General features: G+C 40.5%; 2 protein-coding genes across 2 annotated transcripts; both read right to left on the bottom strand.

The window, feature by feature from the left end:
* Positions 1-1,607: 1,607 nt before the first annotated feature.
* LOC123042631 (EH domain-containing protein 1) lies at positions 1,608-5,464 on the bottom strand. The gene is made up of 15 exons (XM_044465052.1): positions 5,343-5,464; positions 5,176-5,311; positions 4,998-5,077; positions 4,790-4,858; positions 4,581-4,638; positions 4,443-4,492; positions 4,308-4,347; positions 4,128-4,189; positions 3,918-4,031; positions 3,682-3,784; positions 3,493-3,542; positions 3,242-3,370; positions 2,895-3,146; positions 2,347-2,426; positions 1,608-2,225 (listed from the first exon to the last, which is right to left on the bottom strand). The coding sequence occupies exons 2-15, from the start codon at positions 5,270-5,272 to the stop codon at positions 1,769-1,771; spliced, it is 1,641 nt and encodes a 546-aa protein (XP_044320987.1). The 5' UTR covers positions 5,273-5,311; positions 5,343-5,464; the 3' UTR covers positions 1,608-1,768.
* A 10,226-nt stretch (positions 5,465-15,690) lies between these two features.
* Positions 15,691-18,076, bottom strand: LOC123039612 (uncharacterized). The gene is made up of 4 exons (XM_044462699.1): positions 18,050-18,076; positions 16,614-16,742; positions 16,412-16,522; positions 15,691-16,323 (listed from the first exon to the last, which is right to left on the bottom strand). Exons 1-4 carry the CDS (start codon positions 18,074-18,076, stop codon positions 15,691-15,693), a joined length of 900 nt encoding a protein of 299 aa, XP_044318634.1.
* Between the last annotated feature and the right edge of the window lie 4,084 nt (positions 18,077-22,160).

The raw sequence follows: 22,160 nt of genomic DNA, 5'->3' as shown, positions 1-22,160 counted from the left end.
TTACCGGGGGTATATTTCATGATGTCCCTCCCTCCCCCACCCAGGTCCCCAAAGTTATCAGGACCAGGGTATACAAGTTATCAGGTCTGCGAGGCGTGAGTTACCGTGTTATTAACATGAAAGTTACCGTGGGTATATTTAATCAACCCCCCCCCCCCCCCCGGCCAAAGTTACCGGGACCGGGGTAAATAACTTATCATGTCTGCAAACGTGTGGGTTACCATGCTATTCACACAAATGTTACCCCCCCCCACCCTCCTCATGCCAAAGCTATCAGGACTGGGGTACATAAGTCATCAGGTGTGCGATGTGTGAGTTACTATACTATTCACGCAAAAAGTTACCGAGGGGATGTTTCGTCAACTCCCCCCCCCCCACCCCCACCCCCGTACCAAAGTTATCAGGACTGGGGTCCATAAGTTATCAGGTATACGATGTGTGACTTATCATGATATCGACACAAAAATCTACCGAGGGGATATTTCATCAACTCGCCCCCCCCCCCCCCCGGCATTCGTTGCCAAAGTTACCAGGATGGGTGCAAAAGTTATCAGGTCTGCGTTGTGTGAGTTACCATGCTATTCATACAAAAGTTCTTCAACCCTCCCCCCTCCCCCTTCGGTCGCCAAAGTTATCAGGACAGGGGTACATAAGTTATAAGGTCTGCAATGTGTGAGTTATCATGCTATTACCGGGGTATATTTGATCAACCCCCCCCCCCCCCCTCTCGGTCGCTGAAGGTACCAGGGCCCTGGTGCATAAGTTATCAGATATGCGATGTGTGAGTTACCATACTATTCATACAAAAAAGTTATCGAGTGTATGTTTACATTAGTTTTTTTTGTAAAAAAAGTTATGACGATATTTGTACATAAGCTATCAGGTTTTGGTACATATAATTATCAATCTCATTACAAAAGAATTTACCGAGATATCACAAATGAGAAAAAGACCGTTGTTTGAATTCTATAGGAGTGAAACATTTATTTCTCTAGAAAACATTCATCACTACAAAAAAGAGACAAGTGGAGTACAAAACACGTTGCATCGGCCCTTTAAAAAACTTGGAGCAAATGGTTTTGTCTCCTCATCAAAGGTGTTGTGGTCTTTCTTTCTCGTTCTCATTTACTAAGGTAGAAATACAAACTAACCCACAAATGAAACAAAAATAGGTGGTTAGCTCAGCTGGTAAAAAACGATCGTACGTGCCTGTCGCAAACCACCAGTCGACTGGTGGATAGATTTGTCGTTTAGTAAAAGCTCCCAAATAGTACTACGTAGGATATCATTTATCAGAAACTAGCAGCTCGCTCTACAACTTTATACACGTTGAAAAGGAAGGAACACGAGCCAGAAAAACCCAGTAAAAACATGGACAACAGACTAGGCATATCTCCTGCAGCATGGTGTGTGGGGTGAGGGATGCACGCAACGTGTCATCGTCATCGCCTTCATCCTCCAGATCATCGGGTGAGAAGCGGCCAAAGTTGTTCCATGCCGCCGCCATCATCCCACGCCGTGGACCTGCAACTACGAGCCATGTTAGCCCATTGCCAATCAGTGTGGCCGGCATTGTCTTCTTTAGCTGATGAGCGTGACATTGTCCATCACCAACAAGGTCATGTAAATTACAGATCGATTGATGCTTTTATAGTTCATCGAAGCGCGGTGATCAAAGTTAACATACATACACCTCAAGCTCAATGAACGCTCAGAAACTCGGGTGTTCTGCCTTTGCAATCTACATATTTTGCATTTGTCCTTCAGTTCACTCGTAGGGGTTCCTGAACTGCTTGAGGAGGTCCGGGATGTGGTAGGCGAGCATGTCGTCGACGTCCTTGACCATCTTGGTATGGAGCCGCTCGAAGCGGTCGAAGTTGTAGGCGCTGAGCGTGTCCCGGTACTCGTCGACGCTGGGGAAGTCGCCCGGCGGCAGGTGCATCTCCTTCTGCACCTTGGCGAACTGCTCGTCCAGCGTCTCCAGCAGCTTCTGCTGCGCCTTGGCCTTCCCCATCAGCGCCGGCATCTGGTTCTTGAGGTGCCCCACGATGTGCGCGTGCACCTTGGCCGACCGCGCCCGCTTCACGAACTCGTTGATCCGCCGGTCGCACGCCTTCTTCGGGATGTCGTTGAGGTCCGAGAGGAGGTCCTCCTGCTCCCTCACGAACAGCTCCGATCCCAGCGGCCCCGCCGCCGTCTCCCGGATCGGCTTGTCGTTGAACGATCTGCAAACATAATTTAGTGCAATCATTGACGATGATGCTACATTGTTAAATGTTACATAATTTAGTGTAATCATTGACGATGATACTACTGTTGCATCAGAATATTGATCCATGGATGTACCCAATGTAGACACGCATGACCTCCGGCGTGTTGAGGACCTTCCCCAGCGACCACAGGAGTGCTCCGTAGACCCTCATCAGCTGCTCAAAACATTCAGTCAAAACAAGAGTTATTAATTGCTTAAAGTCAACTTGGATACCTCATTTGCTGCCACTTGTGATATGGAAAACTTCGTATCCGAAAAACAGGTGTAAAACTGATATCAGTTGCTTTCGATGATGAGCTTCATTAGATATTCTGTTATCTAACACTTGGATATGAAACCATCCAACAAGTTTATGTACATTGTCGCGTACTTGCTTTCACTGGAGATATCAGTTGCTTTCAATCAGCATAATTAAATATCCTTTATTATCTAAATCTTAGATATGAAACCTTCAAGGGGTATCAATATGTCCATTATTGCACCTTTGCTTCAACCAACCTGGTTATTCTATCTGCTGCCACTTGAGATATGAAAACTTCAAATATGCCTACTCCTCTTGTTTCAGGAATAAAGGACAAAAGTGGAATATGCTCAAAAACTTATTTGAGGTACACTCATTCACCTGTTGTGCGTCAACTTGGTCAGCTTTGTTGAGAACTATGCGTATCTTGTCATCGTGCCCGCGCAGCGACCCGATCACACGCTTGAACTCGTCGCTGATGTCGAGCTTATGGGGATCGAACAGGAGAAGGATGAGGTCAGACTTGGCCGCAAACCACGATGTGACTCCGGTGAAATCGTAGCTGCGTTGCGTTCGCTGCTTCTCCCCTGATAACACTCCGGGAGTGTCCACGAAGGAAATGTGATCCAGTAACTTGGCAAACAAAATGAACCTCAATACTGTTAGTTATTTCCTACAAGCTACAGAAAATGGTGAGGTAAATACTGGGCGTGAGAGAGTATATGTACTGGATGAGGCATCTGAGAGCACTCAAACTTGGATAAAAACGCCGTTCCGAACGCCGACAAGCCGCTGTATGGCATGTCAGCTTGCACCGCAATTGTGTTTCCAGGGATGCATCTTTCATCTGGCCCAGTCTGGAGTAGTGGAAAAATGCATCATCAAAGTGGGTGTGGAAGATATCTACCGGGATAAAATATTTCAAACTGGCATAAACCAAGGTTAGGCCAAGACATCGACATCTCCATGGGGAACTTACAGTAACAACAACAAATCTATCGGTCGTAGGCTCCGGTCCAATATGAGAACCTACAAAAGTAATATCAGCGATGCTATTAAATGATAGTCAAGAAAGGAAGAGATGCAAAAGAAAAGGTACTACAACCGATTCTCAAATCTTATTTACCGACAGGAGGAAAGGGAAGGAGCAACAACCCATCTTGCTTACCTGGATAACCTGTCTTTAGTAAATGCTTTATGAATGTGGTTTTTCCAGTTGAGTATTGACCCAATAGCATGATCATTGGCTTCGCATCAAAATCGCTGCTAGTCTACAAATAAGATAACTTCAAATACTTGTTACTGAAACTATTATGGTATGTTAAGCACGTGAATTTGTCCCTGAAGTTATAGAATTTCTAAAGAGCAAATCAGAGAAACTCATTAAGCCAGGCGAAGACTCACCAGCAAAGGTGAAACAAAGTCATTATATTGGTAAGTTTTTTCTAGAGGCCTCAACTTCTCAATGTATGCTTTCTTTAGTCCATCGATTATCGAGGTGACTGATTTCATCGCTATCTGCAAAATGAAAAAAATATTTATCGTGATGCAGTACTTCAAACGATAATAAACCAACAGATCATCTGCAGCCCTGCACACAGCTCGCTGATGTACCTTCTTTCCCGACTTCGAGTTAAACCAGTTAGCTGACAGAGACGTTTGGACTGGATGGTACGCTGCGTGATCAGCGAGAATAACAACCAGAATTAGCCTGCGGGCTAAATGGAAAAAAATAATCCGCTCGACTCTATAGTCTGCACTTAAATAGCCATGTAAACAACTAACAACTCGTACCAGTGAGGTCGGAGCTGCTCTTGTGTGCCGCACTCTTTTTCTTCGAGGATGGAAAAGATACAAAGAAGTTTGAGTGAGAAAAAAAGTATCTACCCTGTTGCACATGATGAAACATATGGATTAACGTAGACATACTAGTTTCTTCTCCAGACCTTCCATTGTCGGAGGCTGCAAGCTCGCCAAATCTGAAGCAATATGAAACAGTGAGTCTGCCAATAGTTTCAATGCAAAGTCGATTTAAATTGACTAGCAATGTGTAGTTATGAGCTATACCTGCATGTGCAAGGGTGTCTTGGCTTATGTCTTGCCCTGCCTGTGCCAGAGAAACCAGCTGCACATTCCCATCCGTTGTAAGTTTTTTTTAAGCATGATCATAATCATATCGGTTGCAAAAGGTTTAAAAAATCATATTGGTTGCAAGAACATAGCAACATATGCAGAAGCAGATACCAAATAAAAGTACACCGGTAGCATGTGCAAACCTGCATTGCGGTCATAAACTCCGCGAATCCAAGATAACCCTGACGTTTCGAATCAGCAATCGCCCAGACCTGAAGAGATAAGATCCAATGGAAAAAAATTGTGTATGTTGGTTACAGAGGTACATATTTTGTGTGATGAAAATTCAGCGGAAAATAAAAATCACAGTGAAGGTGATTGTGCATGAAGGAGATAACTTATGTCCTTCACCTGCTTGAGGTCTTCCCTGGAGAGCTTGGACATGGCGAAGAACTTGAGGGCGTCCTTCCCAGTCAGGCGACCGTCCGCGTCTGCCGTCCGCGCGCACAGCCACCCACGACATCGATCCAACCAAAGTCAGCGAAATCCGCCCACAAATCGACGGCGGAACCAAATCGATGGGACGAACCGTCGTCGGCGAGGTAGAACCAGCGGAGGTAGACGGTGCGCTGCTCCTTGAGGCCCCATGATCTCGTGGGCGACGAGTCCGCCGACGACGACTCCATGCCGGCGGCCCGTTTCTCTCCAGTCGGGAGAGGGGGGGGGGGGGGGGGGGGGGGGGGGGGGGGGGGGGGGAGGACGAGGAACGCCTGGAGACGAGAACGCGGCGCGCGCGCGCAGGCGTGCATGGCGCCCGGTTAATGGCCGCGATCGCGCGTGCGGCAAATGCGGCGCTGCATTGGTTCACGTGACTCGACTCGGCATCGTGGCAAACAGGGGAAGCAGCGCCTGAAAGCAGGGTGTTGATGGGCCAGCTACTGTGAGGCCCACTAACACTTACTCCCTCTGTCCCAGTTTATACAATTTTTAAAAAGTCCATCAATTTTAAAAAAATCATTCAACTTTGTAACCAACTTCATAAATTTTGAAAAGAAAAATCATCAATTTGAAACAAAGGTCATTTATTTTGAAAAAACTTCATTGATTTGTAAGAATTCATCAAATTAAAAATTTCATCATTTTTTATAAAATAGTCGTTGATTTGGAAAAAGTTATTAGATTTAAAAATAAAGTAAAACAAAAATATAAAAATAAAAAGAATAAAAATCGGAAGATAACTGTTCCAATAAAAACAGAAAAAAGAAGATGGGAAAATAAAAAGAAGAAAGAAGACGATGTAGCTGAGCACATGGGGTGGTTACCACAACTAATGAACGACCACAAGGTTGACGGTTTTCCACAGCGGGCGCGTAGTTGTTTCGGTGTTAAAAATAGAAAAAAAAAAGAAAGATTGGCCAGCACAACACAGAAGAAAGGGTGTGCGCCCGTTTGCAAAGCCTGTTGTAACGGGCACCTGAAGTGCCGAATAGGAAATGGCATCCGACGTTCGATCTGATAGTCATCCCCAGCGGCAAATCCTATTTCTTGGGCAGGTCGGGGGATAGCAACCAAACGCACCCCCACCCAAAGGAATGTCATGTCCATTACTCTCTCTCTGCATTTTCTTTCTTGTGCGTGTTCTTTTGCTTTTTCATTATTTGTCTTTTTCATTTTCATATTTATTTTGCTTTTTCGTTTTTGTTTTCATTTTCGTTTTCTATTTTCCCTTTTATTTTTTGTTTTTTATTTTTTTTCCTTTTTTTTCAAATTTAACATTTTCAACAAAAAAATGGTAATTTTTTAAAATCCTAAACAATTTCATAATGAATGAGGTTTTTTAAAAGCATGAACAATTATAAAAATTGTGAACATTTCTATGAATTTGAGTACAACTTTTGAAATTCACAAAAAAATTATTAAACACACTAATATTTTTGACTCATGAATATTTTCTGAATTAATGAATGCTTTTTCCAAATTCATGAACAATTTTCAAACTCATGAGCATTTTTTATTGAGTGGACATTTTTTAAACTCACAAATAGTTTTGGAACTAACAAATATTTTCCGAACATTATGAACATTTTCGAATTTACAATTGTGAACATTTTTTAAACTCGCAAGCATTTTTCCTCCAGTTAACATTTTTGAACTCGTGACCATTTCTTGAAATTCATGATTTTTTTTGAATTTTGTGAAAGTCTTGAACATTTTGTGAACTCATGGATATTTTAAAATTAGTAAATATTTTTGAGTTCATAAACCTATTTTGAAATTCATGAACATTTGTTAGTTCACCAATATTTTAGAATTCATGAACATTGGTGAACAACTTTTAAAATTCAGAAACATATTTGAATTCGTGAACTTTTTTTATTTCACCAATATTTTTGAATTCGGGAACAAAATTTTCAAATTCGAGAACATTTTTTTGTAATGATGAACATTTTATTTTCCAAATAAGAAAAAACCGAATTGAGGAACATTCAAACTCGTTAACATTTTTACAAAATCAGATTTTTTTTGAAATCACGATTATTTCTATAAAAAATCCAAAAGTAAAGGAAAAGGCAAAAACAAAAAACGCAATGAAAAAAGAGGCGCACGCGCTCGTAATGTGCCGGCACAAACTGTGAAATCACTAAATGAGGAGTAGTCCTTCCAAAGATCATTTCGACCTCCCTAGGTTGCGAGAAGTGATGCGCTGCATGTGCGCCACTTGTGGCAACCTGTAAGTTTTCTCTTTTTTTTCCATAGATCCATTTATTCAAACAATTTTATCTCTTAAACCATGCGTCCAAATCTCGAACCATTTGCAGCGTTAGATTCGTCGCGTCAACATCTTCAAAACTTGTTGATAGATTTTGACAAACTTTTTCCCAGAAAAAAAACGGACGAAAAAACCACATCGGGAGCACCTTTTTTTACTTTTCGGAGACCATTTTTGAGAGGCACGGTCGTGCCTCTTGCGGAAGCAAAACTGTACCTCTCGTGAAAGCAAAAAGATAAAAGAAAACACATTTTTCCCCGTTTCCAAGAGGTACGGCCATGCCTCTCATATAAACAAAATCGTGCCTCTCGCAAAAGCAAAACCATGCCTCCCGCCAAAGAAAGAAAAACATGTTTTATCGCACAAGTTTTTTTCCAATATTTTTTGTCGAAAAGCTATGAAAGACTGGGAGAAAACCGAAAAGCTGGAAAAAAAATCAAGAAAACCATATGAAAAGCCGAAAATGTGTGTGGAAAAAAAAATCCAGAAGGAGCGCCTAGAGCGTGACACGTGACGGCGGCTAGGCGCGCTCTTAACCCACCACAAGTAACCCTTGGGAGGCTCCCGAACGAGCGCTCCTTAATTAATAGCTCTCCAACTGTGCGGGTAGGGTGCATTTTGTTGGTTACCCACGCGCTGGCCAGGGAATAGGCGCTCTCATCAGAGCCCCTCTACAGCACGTTTACTGCCAAGTTCTTGCAACTGCCGCGCTCCTGGGACGGCCCAACCATCGGATCACAAACATAGCAGAAAAAATTAAAAGATGTTATTACTTTCGCTATTCCCCGACCGGCAGAAAACCGAATCCCAAAAAAATTAGGAAAAATCATATAAAACGCCGAAAACGCGTGTAGAATTAAAAAAAATGAAGGACCAGAGCGTGACACGTGGCGACGCCTGGGCTCGCTCTCAGTCCATTCCAAGTGACCTTTGAGAGGCTCCCGAACGAGCGCTTCCCGATTAGTAGGTCTCCAAACTGTGCAGGTAGAGTATGCATTTGTTGGTTACCCACACACAGGTCCGGGAATAGGTGCTCCCATCGGAGCTCCTGTACAACACCTTCAGCGCCAAGTTCTTGCAACTGTCACGCTCCTGGGACGGCCCAACCATCTTTCACCATCACAATGGTTTTTTTTTTTGAGAAGGTGTTATTACTTTCGATTCGAACTTCACACCCGAGCGTTGCAGCAGTCGCTAATAACCATTAGGTACAGCTCATTTCCATAACCATAACTAGGAAATAGTGCTATTGCCCCTCGAAAATTGCTTTTGAAGCTCGGCCTTCATGGAGGCCAATTTTTTTAAAAAATTCAAAATAAATATTTTTACATTTCAAAAAATTCGAAAAAATAAAGACATATATGAAGGCATAACACACATGTATGTAAACTTTCAGGACGAAAATACGTTGAAATGAAGGGTTTGCAAAAAAGAAAAATCCCAAAAGTCGATGAATTTGTTCTTTTTGCATAGATCACATCTCAAGGTATTTCATTCTGAAAATTTACACGCATACACATCACATCCTTGTGCACTTGTACAATTTGTTTCAGAATTTTTTCAAACCAAAAAGTATGAATTTTGAATTTTCAAAAAAAGCGGCTTCCATTGGGGCCGAGCTCCAAAATGCCGTTCTCTATTGACCCTCACTTTTGTTAACATCTTATATATACCTTGTATAAATTATAAGAAGAAAGTACAAATTTGAAAGAGAATTCTAAAAAACATTGTAAATAGCAACGATTGGAAAAAATGGTTCATAGAAATTGGAAAAAGTTTGTGGAAATGGAAAGAGTTCACCGATTTTGAAAATAGTTCATTGGTTTTGAAAAAAAGTTAATCCTTTTTCAAAAAAGTCCATCAAATTTGAAAAACAATTCATCAGTTTTGAGAAATGCTTCACAAATTTAATAAAAAGTTCATCAATTGTGGGGAAAAAGTTCAAAAAATTTGAAAACAAATTCATCAGTTTTTTACAAAAATTTCATCGATTTTGAAAAAGTATCATCAAATTTGAAAAAGGAAATCATCAACTTTGAGAAAAAGTTCAACGACCTGGAAAAAAGTGAACAAAATTGAAAAAGTTCATTGATTTTGAAAAAAGCTCATCAATTTGGAAAAAAAGTTCACCAATTTGAAAAAGGTTCATTAATTTTAAAATAAAATCATGGATTTTGGGAAAAAGTTCATCGATTTTGAAGAAAAAAGTTAATTGATTTTGAAAACCAAAAATCATGAATTTGAAAGAAATTCTTCCATTTAATAAAGAAAAAAAAAGAAGAAAAAAGAGAAACTAAATAAAACCATATAGCAACTGACCCAAATACTGGGAAAAGATTGTTTGGGAAAGAAATAAAGGGCGGAAAATAAGTGATTAGTCACAACCTTCAAGATGGCTTTGTTGTTATTGCCTATCACTCGAGCCTTAGAGGTTGCGAGTTTGATATCTGTTTTTTGATATTTTACGAAAATAAAGAAGGTAAAATCGGCCTGCCCTGTTTCGAGTAGGGGTGTGCGCCCAAAAATAAGTAGAAATTGCCGCTCCGATCACCAGCGAACATTTTATTCATGGTTGATGGGTGTTTCTGCAAACCGGCAATTGAAGCAACTAACAAAGCACGAGATTTAGGCGCGGCCCCATCTTCATTTATTTTTCCTTCTATTAAAAACTCAAAAATAGGGGTACAGTGCCGGATTCGACCTCAGAACTAACTGGGACCTCGCAATGCTTATGCCAGGTTACTTCTTGTCATCTATTCCTTCTTTCCCTAGTGTGTGCAAGCCAGTTTTCCATCCGATTTTCTGGCCCGGTTTCCCGTGGGTTTTTTCTTCTTGGATTTCTTTTCTTTTTCTTTTTTTGTTTTGTCCCGTTTCTTGTTATTTTCATATTCGATGAACTTTTAACAAATCGATGAACAGTTTTTACAATTTGAAGAACATTTTTTTGAAATTCAATGATCTTTTTCCCAAAATTGATGAACTTCTTTTCAAATTCAATGAACCTTTTTATAAATTCAGCAGACTTTCTTGAAGATGGATGAACTTTTTTCCAAAATCGATGAACTTTTCCAAATTATTGAAATTTTTCCTAATTCGATGAACACTAGGGAATTCGTTTGATGGAGGGCGGCTGTTAGCACGAACTAAAACACTAGGGAAGCCCCTGGACATGACTTAAAACAACATCACACCAAATACCAAAAGAAAGCCTTAAAAAGGCTATGCCTTCTGTCCCACTAAAATGTCTAAAAAGGAAGAAATAGTCCGGAACAGGATCTTGTCATCTATTTCTTCTTTCCCTAGTGTGTGCAAGCCGGTTTTCCATCCGATTTTCTGGCCCGGGTTCCCGTGGGTTTTTTCTTCTTGGGTTTGTTTTCTTTTTCTTTTTCTGGTTTTGTCCCGTTTCTTGTTATTTTCATATTCGATGAACTTTTAACGAATAGATGAACAATTTTTACAATTTGAAGAACTTTTTTTTGAAATTCAACGATCTTTTCCCAAAATTGATGAACTTCTTTTCCAATTCAATGAACCTTTTTTCAAATTCAGCAAACTTTTTTGAAAATCGATGAACTTTTTAACAATTTGATGAACTTTTTTCCAAAATCGATGAACTTTTCCAAATTGTCGAAATTTTTCCTAATTCGATGAACACTAGGGAATTCGTTTGATGGAGCGCGACTGTTAGCGCGAACTAAAACACTAGGGAAGCCCCTGGACATGACTTAAAACAACTTCACGCCAAACACCAAAAGAAAGCCTTAAAAGGGCTATGCCTTGTGTCCCACTAAAATGTCTAAAAAGGAAGAAATAGTCCGGAACATGATTTGTATCACCGGGGTGCTCCCCCCCTCCCATATGAATATTAAGTTCAAAAAGATACTAGGAAATCTGAGATCTTGGGGTATCAACTTCAGTGTCCAATCTACTTTTGTGTGAAATTTCGTGAAAAAATACCAGGAAACGTATCCGTGTCCAATCTAGGATTTTTCACGAAACTTTGCACGGTAGTATTGGGCACCCAGGTTTGATATACCCAAATTTCAGATTTTATTTATCTATTTATTGGTATTTGTAAATTTTTATTATTTGCAAGGGTGTGGAGAACCCAGGAGTGTATTTCGCGAAATAGTCCACCCTATATATAACAAGAAAATTGCCTGGTCAAGATTTCTTACACATGGATATATATAAGAAAACTGAGAGAAAATTGCTATGAAAATCAGGAAAAAACGGCCCTAATATTTTCACACCATTGCACAGAATATTTTTTGTGTGTATGATATTGTTGGCAAAAACTAGATAGTGGATCAATGAGCCTCCATATTTTTTGTTATGCTTCGCAAATTTAGTTTATAGATTTTCTGAAAAAGACCATGGCAATTCTGGATGCATTATAGATTGTGTGACAAAATTTATAGTTTTTGGAATGGTAGCCTATTAATAGATTGTGATGTGACAAAATTTATAGATTGTGATGTGACAAAATTCATATTTTTTGCCATGACAATATAAAAGTTTGACATACTAATTATAAAAGAAAAAACCTGCCACGGTAGCCTATTAATAAAAGTGCCGTGCTCAAAATAAAAATAAAATTTACAATGGCCAAATCCAAAAATAAAATTTGCCATGAGAACAATTTTTGGTATGTAGTATAAAGCTTAAGTCTGCGAATGGCAAAAACATGAGTAAGTTTGCCGTGGGTAGTTTGCCGTAAATGTAATTATCATTATCCAAATTTCAAGATGGTAATGCTACCTAACGTAAAGCTACCATGGTCAAAACTTGCCATAAGAAAAAGGGAAAATTCGATGATACATAAAGTAAATTTGCCATGTTTCAAAAACATAAATTACCATGTTCTAAAAATTATTCATCATGGTTCACCATGTATAAAAGCCATGGTATAGAAAGTCTGACAACGATTAAATTGCAATATTTAGGAGCATGAATATTCATGGCATAATTAACATATGAGCATCACGTCCATAAATCTATATAATGTAGTCTAATTGCATCTATATCTAATACTCCACCCTAAGAACACTATCCAACATGCATCTCAAAGTATTAAATAAAACAAAGTATTGCAATGAGTACGATGACATGAAGTAGATGATATTTGTCTTCACCCCGCATTCAAAGGACAAGCATACAACCATCTTTTTATCCCTAGCGGCAACAACACAATGAAATCTTTTACTACTTCCTGTAACAACGGTAGCTTATTTACAAGTTTTTTTTCTATAAAAGCCTACAAGAAATAAGGTAGTATTTTTACCAGATAATTAGTAAATGATTTGAAGCACCATTACACTCTTGCACATGAAACGTAGATGAAAGCCCTTAATGCTTCATCCATGTCATGCTGATTTAACCTGCCAGCTAGATCTGCAGCCAATCCAATGCAAAAAGACATGTTGTGGGAAAATAAGAAGCACTCCTTGTACGGACGTGAAGTTTTTGCATCCGCCCAAATGAGCTTGCGTGAATAGTAAAATTGAAATATATTTAGAAATGTTCAAATAAATCTGAATTTTTTTATGGCAATCTTTGAAAAATGTTCTAAGAGCTTGCAAAGTTTCATCATGAAATTATGTTTGTGGAAGTCATGGCAGAAAAACAAATTGATACTTTGAAAATGTTACTTTCGAAAGCATTTTGGAGCACTGAATTTTTTTTTTGCCGTGACTTCCACAATGTGGTTTTGTGATGAAATTTTGCAAGCTCTTAGAACATTTGTCAAAGTTTTTCATAAAAAATCATATTTTTTTGAACATTTTCAAAATGTTTTTCGAGTTATTGTTTCTCCCGAGCTCATCTGAGCTCGGTGTAGAAAGGGACTTTTCCTTGTACTCGGTACTTTTGTAGCATTTTGTACAAGGACAAAGAGGGCTTTAAATTACATGAAACACCATGTTCCCTTTTGATAGCATATTGAGATATGGCTAGGTAATAGCCAGATAGGACAAGTTATATGTTTCTTTTTTTTAAGGAGGCCAGGTTATATGTTTCTCTACAAGACATTCTTCTGTTCTACTCAACAGATCCTTGTACTTCCGTTATCATAGTGGAAATAAAAATAGAGATAATGCACCACACCACCAGGCAAATAGTCATAATCAAATTTTACATTTTCATGTGGTTAGATATAGTGGATTAAATTAATGTTACTGGAGAAATAACAAGAATAGCTTAGACTTTTCAAATAGTTTCATAAATGCTGAAGTGGTATACAAAAATAACAATTGGTCTAAGACAAATTCATGTGTACATGAATCTGTAATGTTCATGTGCACGAATGTGAACAAATGCGACACCAAAGAAACAATAGTATGTACACCAGAAATGTAAACCTGATTATAACCAACACACCATGAACATCATGAATTAAATTCAATAACTACCCTGGAACTATTTGATACCCATCAATATCTTGTCAATAGCTTCACGGCACCTCAAGAGATTTTTAACAATTTGGTCACTGCGGCCCCCAAGAGTATGCTTCCTCTTAGCAGGCTCACCAACCTTCTCAATTAGAGTTGCCCCAATGTTCATATGCACTTCATCCCTATCCAGGGCACCCTCTTCTCCGCTGGCGGTTGAGTTTAAGCAATTGAAGCGATCCACCAGGGAAAAAGAAGAAGAAAAAGGAACAATCAAGCAAATATACCCGAAGTCACAACAGCTGCCCTATCGGTACCCATCTTGCCGGTTGACACCAGTGGCAGCCACCCTTCCCCAGCACGAGAAGGTCCTCCATATCGTCCACCTACACCGCCCACAACGATTGATCTGCCTCGCGTGGCGGAGGGAGGCTAATAGCGGGAGGAAGGGAAAAGGGGAAGGGGGTGGCGTGGGCCTATGAGTTGGGGAGGAGAGATCAGTAGCAGCACGACTAGGAAAGGGGGTGGCTCGTTAAGGCAACGACAGACCAAGGCGGGGACTGGTGGCCATGACAATGGACATGCCCGAGGAGCTGTGGCACAAGCAGAGCAGGCAACATCGTGGGTAGGGCAGGGGTGGCAACGACAACAGAACATCCGATTACATCGGTCGGCGGCGGGGAAGAAATGACCGACTGGTGCATTGGGTGTTGATGCGGCGACACGTGCGACGGGAGACATCTCTAGGTTTTGGTATGAGCAGGGTGGTGATCGCATCGATGGGGAAAAGGGGAAAGGGATGACGGAAAAAACCATAGAAGGGGCGATGAAAAAATAGTGAAGTGGAAACGAAGGGGTGTCGGTTTGGGGGGGGGGGGGGGGGGATTGGAAGGCAGAATGGTTGGAGAAAACATTGATGGGGAGGTGGTCATGCGGGGCGGGAGATAACGAGACGAATGAAACAACTACTCATATGTACTACCTTTAATAGTAGAGATACAATCAATATCTCTGCACAAAATGCATACTCTCACAAAGTCGGGGCAATTTAGAGTAGCAAGATCAACTTCCAGAGGGATCCCAACTAAAGAGGAGACATACACAAGATTCCTTTCACAATGCTTCTTAGGAGGTACATTTCCAACTATAACCCATGCAATTTCTATAACACATTTTGCCCCTACTGCAGCACACCACGTTGCCAGTGTAACAACCACTCCACAGGATTTCAAAGTCATGCGGTCATGATAACATGCTTTAACAACCTCTCTAGCATTAGGAAATCGCGTAGCATACACATCAACACCTATAGGACGTGTTGTGCAAATGCGCCAGTAGCAATGAGATGGAATGGTGTATCTCTTGATCATAAAGGCTGCACAAGTGGTTGTTAGACCACCCTCGCTTCTTCAGATTGTCATTCGTTAGGATCCTCTCCCGCAATAACCACTGAAATAATTTGCACTCAGGTTCAAACTTTTCATGCCAGATCTTGGAGAAATTGCAGTTAGTGACTCTATCTACTTAATTACATGGCGTTGTGCATTATTGTGTGCTACTACCGTCTTCCTGTCATACCGGCAATAATGTGTGTGTCAATCTGTTTTTCTTTAACCTAAGCTTGTTAGAAACTTTGTACCTACTGGATGCTATTAACTCAACATTGGGCATCATCTTCCGTTCGTGAAATATGAAGAGACTATGTGCTGAGCATGAAACCATGCAAAGTCCTTACCATGTCGAGTTCATGATAAGTGCAATATAACGTGCCACCATCCATGATAAGTGGAATATCGATATGTCGCTAACGATAAACATGAACTTCTTAGCGATACTTAAGCGTCATGGAACAAACAAGAGTCAAGTAATATGTTGCAAACTTCGCTTCGGTTCACCCCTTAGAAAAGTTTGATGCAGATTAAATGTGGAGATTAGAATTACCGCTTCAATCAAAAAGGGTACTAATATCTGGCTCGTTCGGGACGATGGTCAGAACCAACCCGCGGTGACAACTCCGCATTAGCTCCACCTTTTCGAGGTTGTACGTCTTGTACTTCTTCGTATAAGAAATCCCAAGACCCTTATCCTCGATCAGCTCGATTGCTTTCGGTGTGTAATCTTGTAGCTTGCACACAAACCGGTCTGACCGCTTCTTCATCTCTGAGGCAGGAGCTGTATACCCATTGAACTCCCCGATCTTTTCTGCCCAGAAACTGTCGTAAGTCCAACTGTATTGGCTCGGACTCCTCAGTTCTCTCGAGGCGTCCACCCAGCCTGCGGCGAGAGGGAACGGCAGGTCCATCTTGTCGTCCCAGCTCATGTCGCCGCCGAACACGACGTTCTCCGCGCTGCTCAGTGCCGCGACAGAGTGCTCGGCTTGCGTGTAGCGCTCCATGCAGCGCACTGACTCCGGTGGGCAGGGAGGCTCGAGCTGGGTCGTGGCGATGCGGATTGGCTTCATCGTCGTCGCCGACCCCAGCCCCAGGCCCGGGCTAATGTCGGCCTCTAGGTAGCTTTTGCATGTGGCCGTGGTGGTGAACTTCCAGCGCGCGTGATTCTCCATAGGAACCTTGCTCAGCTGCGACAATCGCGATGCAGATGTAAATTTTGCATTTCATTAGGTACTCGGAAAGAATTACGAAATGGGCAAGTGACAGTAAGACTACCATTATGCAGAAGCTTTTGCCTTTCCGTTCTTCCAGGGAGATCGGTGAACAGTGGTACTCTTTCCACCATGAGAAACTCTGAAAAATCCTTAAGATGTATGGAGTGAATTCCTGGACGCCGAACACAAGTTATGTGACGGATGAGGACGGAAATGTGGAGTTGAACCAACAGTGCGCATGACTGGTCATGGGCTCTAGTTACCTGGAAGAAAATCACATCTGGCTGGTGTTTCTTCACGCAGCCGCCGATGTCCTCCATTCTTCTGTAGACTGCAATGTCATCGCGGGACCAAACGTTGTAGGTCATGAACTTGATCTGCTTCTCGGGTTCCTAATGACGTCAACGAAAGATAAACAGCTCAACATCGGTTGGAGGGAGGCGACCAGAGTTTCAAGAAAATCAACCAAAAAACTTCAGAGGAAGTACTACAGTTTCAAAGTAAGATCAGACATTTCAACCCAGCTCTCAAAAAACAGGTAGTACAGTCAGAAACAAACAAGGGTAAAGATCGATCGTATCACAGAATACCATTTTCCCAGGAGATGCTATTCGGCTTCTCTTCGTGGAGTCCTGAACTCCTGATCATCTGCATAAAACCTAGGCGAAACTCAAAGGACCATTGTATCCTATATATATAACCCCGCAGGTGCAGGCTTGATGCTACATTTTGAGATAATAAAAATGCCCTTTATCGAAAAAAAATAACCCCGCAGGTGCAGGCTTGATTAATGACACGGGAAAAGAAGGGACGTAGGTTGAGTACGGAGAATTGGAGATGGAACACGAAAGGATACATTCATGCCGCAAACCTATTGATTATCGAATTGATACGGGCACTATAGGAAAAAATTAAATATTTGTAACTGAAGTTTGAACTTCTATAGGAGTTAACTGGTACACATGGAAATTAACCGAAGAGATTGGAAACTAGTACGGCCGTTGTGGCCAGCAAGACCCACACCGGGAGCCTGTGGTGTTTTGGTCATATATAGATCAACGGCTGTAGAAGCCGTATGAGGATGGTGTCAAGAGCGGTAGTCCGGTCTCCATTTTTTTGTGTTGCCCTGCACTTCTTCACCACATGGATGCGGCAATTGAGTGTCCGAGGAGTGAAGGCATCCACAATCCAAGGTGATTAGATCTTTCTTCTCAAGTGTTGATGCTCAGTAGAGGCTAACGCGCATGGCACCGTTTTTCACTTATTATGGGATTTTCTTTTTTATCTAACAGGTTGTTGCGGTCGGTTATTTTTGTTTTAGTCTGATCTACCTTTATTTGGGCTTTATGTTCTGGTGTTGTATTTTTTTCGTTCGTATAGATTTCATTTTGGGTGCTGCTACAGATGGTAAGGACCACCATGGAGTTGTTCAGTGTGTGGTTATGGTATCCTTACATATTTTGGTCTCGCTGTCAGTCGATGGTCCTTGTGTCAGCCCCTTGGGAGCTCCTGTTCCACCGCAAACTCCCTTTTACCGGAGGCGGGATGTACCGGAGCCGCATCCACCCTCCACATGCTTTATGATCTGTGCATAAGTAGGGCTCATCCATATGTATAATCATGTATTGATACATGTGGCCTTTTGTATATAGTCAAATCAATGTCAGGGTAGTAGGTCCATGTCAGGGAGAGGCAGTACCTTTTGCAGTGGAATGTACTCACGCATGCAGCATCTCTCCTCTCTCTCTCAAACAAATCCATGCATTTTATTTTTGGTTATATTTTTAGATGGCCAATATTTTTTACAGCTTTGTACTATTATTTAAAATTTTCATATATTCAAATTCTTGAACATAAGATCTTTATAATGGTACCAATCTTGAATATATTTAAACTAGTTTAATTTTTACTATTTCAATCATATCGAAATATTAATTTCACCCATTTCAAATTACAATTTTCGAAATGATTGAAATCAGTTATTGAAATGATTGAAACACTTTTCTGAATATAGTTTTCTTTGTGAGTTTCATATTCTAGCTTGTGAAACTGTTTCTTCAATGGAGTAACTGTGATGTGTTTTACTGAAACTAGTGATATTTATCTGTTGTAGTAAGTGTAATCAGTTTTTTGAAACAAGTGAAATATATTATTTCAATTGAACGACTGCAGTGTCTTTTCTGAATGAGTGAAATGAGTTATTTGAAAAAAGTGAAATATATCTTTTTGGTGTGAAACGACTTTTTCGTTGTGTGATACTGATATTTCTGCTGAGTGAAATATGTTTTAATATTTTTCTCATAAATACGAAGTGAAATTAGTTTCTCATATATATTTTATAATGAGTGAAATCAGTTTTCCGAAACTAGTGAAATGGGTGAAATCTATATTTTGTAAATGAGTGCAGTGTGTTTTCTGAAATGAGTGAAATAAGTTATTTGAATAAAAGTGAAATAAAACCAAGTTTTGTTGTGAAACTAATTTTTCAGTGTTTGAAACTGATATTTTTTATCAGCGGAATATATTTCTTAAATTTGCAGTGAAATTAGTATTGCAAATGAGAGTAATGTGTTTTCTGAAATGTGTGAAATCTATTTTGAAACGAGTGAAATGAAATTTTAACTTCTATTAGCGAAACAGTCAAAAACACTTTTATGAATTAGAGGATCAATCTTATGTTTTATGAAAGCGATATTAAAAGATAATTAAAATATAAAAATAAGAAATTAGTGAAATAGGTTTGTTTAAAATATGTGAAATTGAGTATTTCAAACACGTCTAAGTTGCAGTCAAACACGTCTAAATAGAATATATTAAACTTCTATTTTACTACTATATCAAATATATCTTTGTCTTTGTGAGTTTCATATTCCAGTTTATGAAAATGAGCGACACACTAGAAAAAACTTTTATGAAATAGTGAAACAATTTAGTGTTTTATGAAAGTGATTTCAAAGATAATTGAAACATATAAAATAAAATATATTTCAAACATATCCAAAATTGATCTTGTTCTGTAGATCTTGTCATCACAAATTTAAATATACAAAAAGTTTCAATAATGGACATTTGGTTCAAAAGATATAAGTCATTAAAAATATGAGGATGAAAATAAAATGCATGTCATATGTATCCCGTGAGTGAATGCATGCATGCATGCACCGTTGTCTCTACTCTAACTCTCTCTCTTCTGTAAAAGCTGACAATACCTTACCCTAATACATGTATTGCTATGTGTAGTTTGATATCTGAAAATAGAGTATAAAACTTGCACGGATCTTGATGAAAATGACGGATGGTGGATTAAGCACCGGTACATCCCAGCTCCGGTAAAAAAACTTACTCACCTGTTCCACACCCTGGAATTCCTGCTATGATGTTCACATAGGCTGGCCCATGAAATTCCCGCTCGCGCTCAGCTACTTGGTCCCCTCACTTGCTCTGTATTTTTTCCTGCTCACTCCACATCTATCTTGCAAAAACCGAATATATATTATTTTTCGAAAAATATCTTAAAATCAAAAAAAGTTCATGGATTTTAAATAAATAAATAAATATGTTGAAAATTTAAAAGACAATGATTAAAAATAAATGTTTGGAAAAATAAAAAAATATTCATTTAATTCAGAAAATATCAACAAATTTGAAATAAAGTTCACAAATTTAAGAAATGTTCAGAAATTTTAAAAACGTTACTAGTGAACTTTAAATATATTCATGAATTTAGAAAATGTCCATAAATTCAAAAAATGGTCAGAGATTTAAAAAATGTTCATAACTTTTTTAAAAAGTCACAAATTTTATTAAATGTCCAATAATTAAAATGTGAAATTTTTTAAAAGAGAAAGGAAAAAAAACAAGAACTCTCAACAATGACCCAAATACTTACAAGCGGCCCCAGCGACCCCACAATCTCGACGCACCAGGAGGCCTACATCTTTTTTTTTAACACAGTACGGACGCAAGCGCTCATATACATGCGCATACACTCACCCGTATGAACGCACAAATGCACACCCTACCCCTATGAGTACCTCCGAAAAACTGAGCCGACATATCATCTTAAAATTTATGAAGTCTAGAGAGTTAATTATCTTAATAGATATACAAAATTTCGTTATGGACTGTACCACCATATGATCCCCATTATCTGAGCTGTTGGTTCACGTAAGGATGGGAGGACAAAGTTGTATATCTTTGAGTATTGTGGTTGCATACATCAATAACAGTAGCACGACCCCTCTCGTCAGTTATCCATTATTGCTAGATCCAACCATGGCCCCGTACGGTCTTGCCATTTGCACATTTGCGTGGACATGAATTTTAGGTCATTTTCCACTCACATATTTAGACCTTCCTTGTGACGTCGCCGATTCAATCGTACACTAATACAAATAAATGTATATAACCAAGATCGGAAACTCACGGGAAGATATCACAGCACAACTCTAGACGCAAATTAAAGCTATACAAGCCGGGGGCTCGAATACAAAAGCTCGAATACAAACGAGTCGGCGGAAACAACAATATCTGAGTATACACATAAGTAAACAAGTCTGTCTTAAGAAGGCTAACACAAACAACAACAACAACGATCGAAAAGGCAAGGCCTCCTACCTGGGAGCCTCCTAACTACTCCTGGTCATCGACGGCCTCCATGTAGTAGTAAGCTCCGTCGGGGTAGTAGTAGTCGTCGGGGGGAGGAATATGACTCCTGGAATCCGTCGTCTGATCGCAGCAATCGGGTATGGGGGAAAAGAAGTAGCAAAGCAACCGTGAGTACTCATTCAAAGTACTCGCAAGACTTACATCAGATCTAAACTAAGTATGCATCAGTATCAAAGGAATGGGGCTATATCTTTGGACGAATTGCAGAATGCCAGAAGAGAAGGAAAAGCCTAGCCTATCGAAGACTAGCATCTGGTAGCATCTTGCATAATTAGAAGAGTGTAGATTTGCATATTATAAGTAGCAAGCATGTTGTAGTATTAACACCCAGAGATCCTTCCTCGACTCCATGCGGGAAAGCAATCTCGGAGCCATCATATCCATTTCACAACTCAGTATCTAGTTCTAGTTGTATAGATCGGGATACAACTCCAAGTCAGTCCTGTTACCATGGACACGGCTGTTTGAATAGATAAACTTCTCTGCAGGGGTGCACCACATTACCCAACACGTCGATCACTCTGGCCGGACACATTTTCTTGGGTCATGCCCAGCCTCGGAAGATCAACACGTCATAGCCTTACCTAGGCTCAACAGAGAAGCTAGCAGGCCGATCCTAAGCGTGCAGGGGCCTTGGGCCCATCGCCCTTTGCACTCTTGCACATTTTGTACGCGGCCAGAGCAAACATAATTAGTCCAACCTGGCGTGTGTCGGTCAGTCGCCGACGTCTAGAGAGCTTCAGTTGATACTGACGACGCCGAGTGCCCATAACTGTTTCCGCGTGGTGGTTAGTACGTATAGGTCAAAGACCAACTCATATCAAATACCCAATCTCGTTAGTGTCTTGGGAGCGCGCGGTAACGAGCAGAGACTCACGATCATGTGACCCCGTCGCCCCGTCTCGTGGACTTACGGCAAGGGCCCCGAATGCCCGACCATGCCAAGTAGAAACCTCGCTGGTACCCTCCAGGTCAACCGGACTTCACATCAACTCGCGGGGTACCCTCATGGTCAACCCGACTCGCAAGAGACTATGGGGAACTCGGGTCCACCTCTACGAGGGTGCTACCGCCTGTCCCTCCAGTCCTGCAGTAACAGTAACTCTTGCGGGCACTCCTCGGGTCCGCCCCGTCTTCAACAT

The sequence above is a fragment of the Triticum aestivum genome, chromosome 2B (genome assembly GCF_018294505.1).
Source record: "Triticum aestivum cultivar Chinese Spring chromosome 2B, IWGSC CS RefSeq v2.1, whole genome shotgun sequence".
Lineage (NCBI taxonomy): Eukaryota > Viridiplantae > Streptophyta > Magnoliopsida > Poales > Poaceae > Triticum > Triticum aestivum.
Note: the sequence above shows the minus strand (reverse complement) of the source record. Positions and strands in the feature narration are given on the sequence as shown.

Coding starts and splice junctions, on each gene's coding strand:
- LOC123042631 (XM_044465052.1), bottom strand. CDS start 5,272: ATGGAGTCGTCGTCGGCGGACTCGTCGCCCACGAGATCATGGGGCCTC. Junction 4,639..4,789: donor AGTTTATGACCGCAATGCAG/GTTTGCACATGC, acceptor GGGAATGTGCAG/CTGGTTTCTCTGGCACAGGC. Junction 4,190..4,307: donor GAGCAGCTCCGACCTCACTG/GTACGAGTTGTT, acceptor CTGATCACGCAG/CGTACCATCCAGTCCAAACG.
- LOC123039612 (XM_044462699.1), bottom strand. CDS start 18,076: ATGCGTGAGTACATTCCACTGCAAAAG. Junction 16,743..18,049: donor AGTACATTCCACTGCAAAAG/GTACTGCCTCTC, acceptor TGACGTCATTAG/GAACCCGAGAAGCAGATCAA. Junction 16,324..16,411: donor GCAAAAGCTTCTGCATAATG/GTAGTCTTACTG, acceptor CGATTGTCGCAG/CTGAGCAAGGTTCCTATGGA.